This window comes from Lactuca saligna, chromosome 3 (assembly GCF_052625555.1).
Source record: "Lactuca saligna cultivar CGN05327 chromosome 3, ASM5262555v1, whole genome shotgun sequence".
Classification (NCBI taxonomy): Eukaryota; Viridiplantae; Streptophyta; class Magnoliopsida; order Asterales; family Asteraceae; genus Lactuca; species Lactuca saligna.
The window spans coordinates 46,450,162-46,451,648 of NC_136419.1; the positions used below are offsets into that span (position 1 = coordinate 46,450,162).

General features: G+C 38.9%; 1 protein-coding gene across 1 annotated transcript; it reads left to right on the forward strand.

The window, feature by feature from the left end:
• Positions 1–409: 409 nt before the first annotated feature.
• Positions 410–973, forward strand: LOC145035451 (uncharacterized). Its single transcript, XM_078983995.1, has one exon. It carries the CDS (start codon positions 410–412, stop codon positions 971–973), a length of 564 nt encoding a protein of 187 aa, XP_078840121.1.
• The last annotated feature ends 514 nt before the right edge of the window (positions 974–1,487 follow it).

Genomic DNA, 1,487 nt, shown 5'->3' on the forward strand with positions numbered 1-1,487 from the left:
AAATGTAATAAATGCAACTTCCATTACACGGGAGTTTGCACAGAAATGCACTGCAGAGAATTGCAACAAGAAGGGGCACACTACCCGCTTCTGTAAAGCACCAGCACAACCCATATCTCAAGTCCCCGCTACGTGAGTAAGTCAAGGTTGTTACGAGTCTGGTGAAATTGGGCATTTCAAGAGAGACTGACCAAAGATAAAGAATGTTAACAGTGTGGGGAGAGTTTTGGTAATTGGCGATGAAGAAGCGATGGTAGATCCTACTGTGGTTACCGGTACATTTCTTCTTAATAATTCTTATGCATGCATTATTTTTTATAGTGGTGCGAAGAAAAGTTTCGTAAGACATTAATTTAGACATATACTAAAACAAAATCCTCAAACATTAAAAGACACATTTACCATAGAGATGGCAAACGGGAAGACCCAGAGTACAAACGACATATACATAGGATGCAAACTTACTCTGAACAACTATTATTTTCAAGTTGGCCTTATGTTGGTCTCAAATAAAGGTTTTGACGTCATTATCGGCATGGATTGTTTAAGTCTTCATCATGCTGACATTCTATGTTATGAAAAAGCTATTCGTCTTAATCTACCAAGAAGCGAATCTCTCGTTATTTATGGTGACAAATCCAGAACAAGCATTCAAATCATTTCTTGTGTCAAATCCCATAAATATCGTCGCAAAGAGTACTATGCCTTTTTAGCTCACGTGGTAGATAAAAAACAAGAAGTGAAAAACATCAAGGATATGCCTGAAGTTTGTGATTTCCCTGATGTTTTCCCTGGAGATCTTTCAGGAGTTCCTCCTGAGCACCAAGCCGAATTCCGAATTGACATTATTCCCGAAGCTACCCCCATAGCTAAATACTCGTATCGTCTTGCACCATCAGAGATGCAGGAACTATCCAACCAGTTAAACGAACTTCTCAGCAAAGGTTTCATTACACCAAGCTTGTCACCTTAGGGAGCACCGATCTTGTTCCTGAAGAAGAAGGATGGATTGTTCCGCATGTGTATAGACTACCGGGAATTATATAAACTCACAATAAAAAAACTGATACCCTTTACCTCAAATCGATGACCTTTTTGATCAACTTCAAGGAGCCAGTTTCTTCTCCAAGATTGACCTGAGATCATGATACCATCAGTTATGAGTCCAGTAGGCTGATATTCCAAAGACTTCTTTTAGTACTCACTACAGTCACTACGAATTTGTAGCGATGCCCTTTGGTTTAACAAATGCACCTCCAGTGTTCATGGAGCTAATGAACCATGTGTGTCGACCCTACTTAGACAAGTTCATTATAGTTTTCATTGACAATATACTAGTCTATTCCTGATATAAGGAAGAACACATCCAACACTTACAACATGTCTTGGAAACCTTAAGGGTAGATAATTGTATGCAAAGTTCTCAAAGTGTGAATTATGGATTAGGAAGGTACATTTCTTGGGTCATGTAGTAAGTGAAGAAGGGA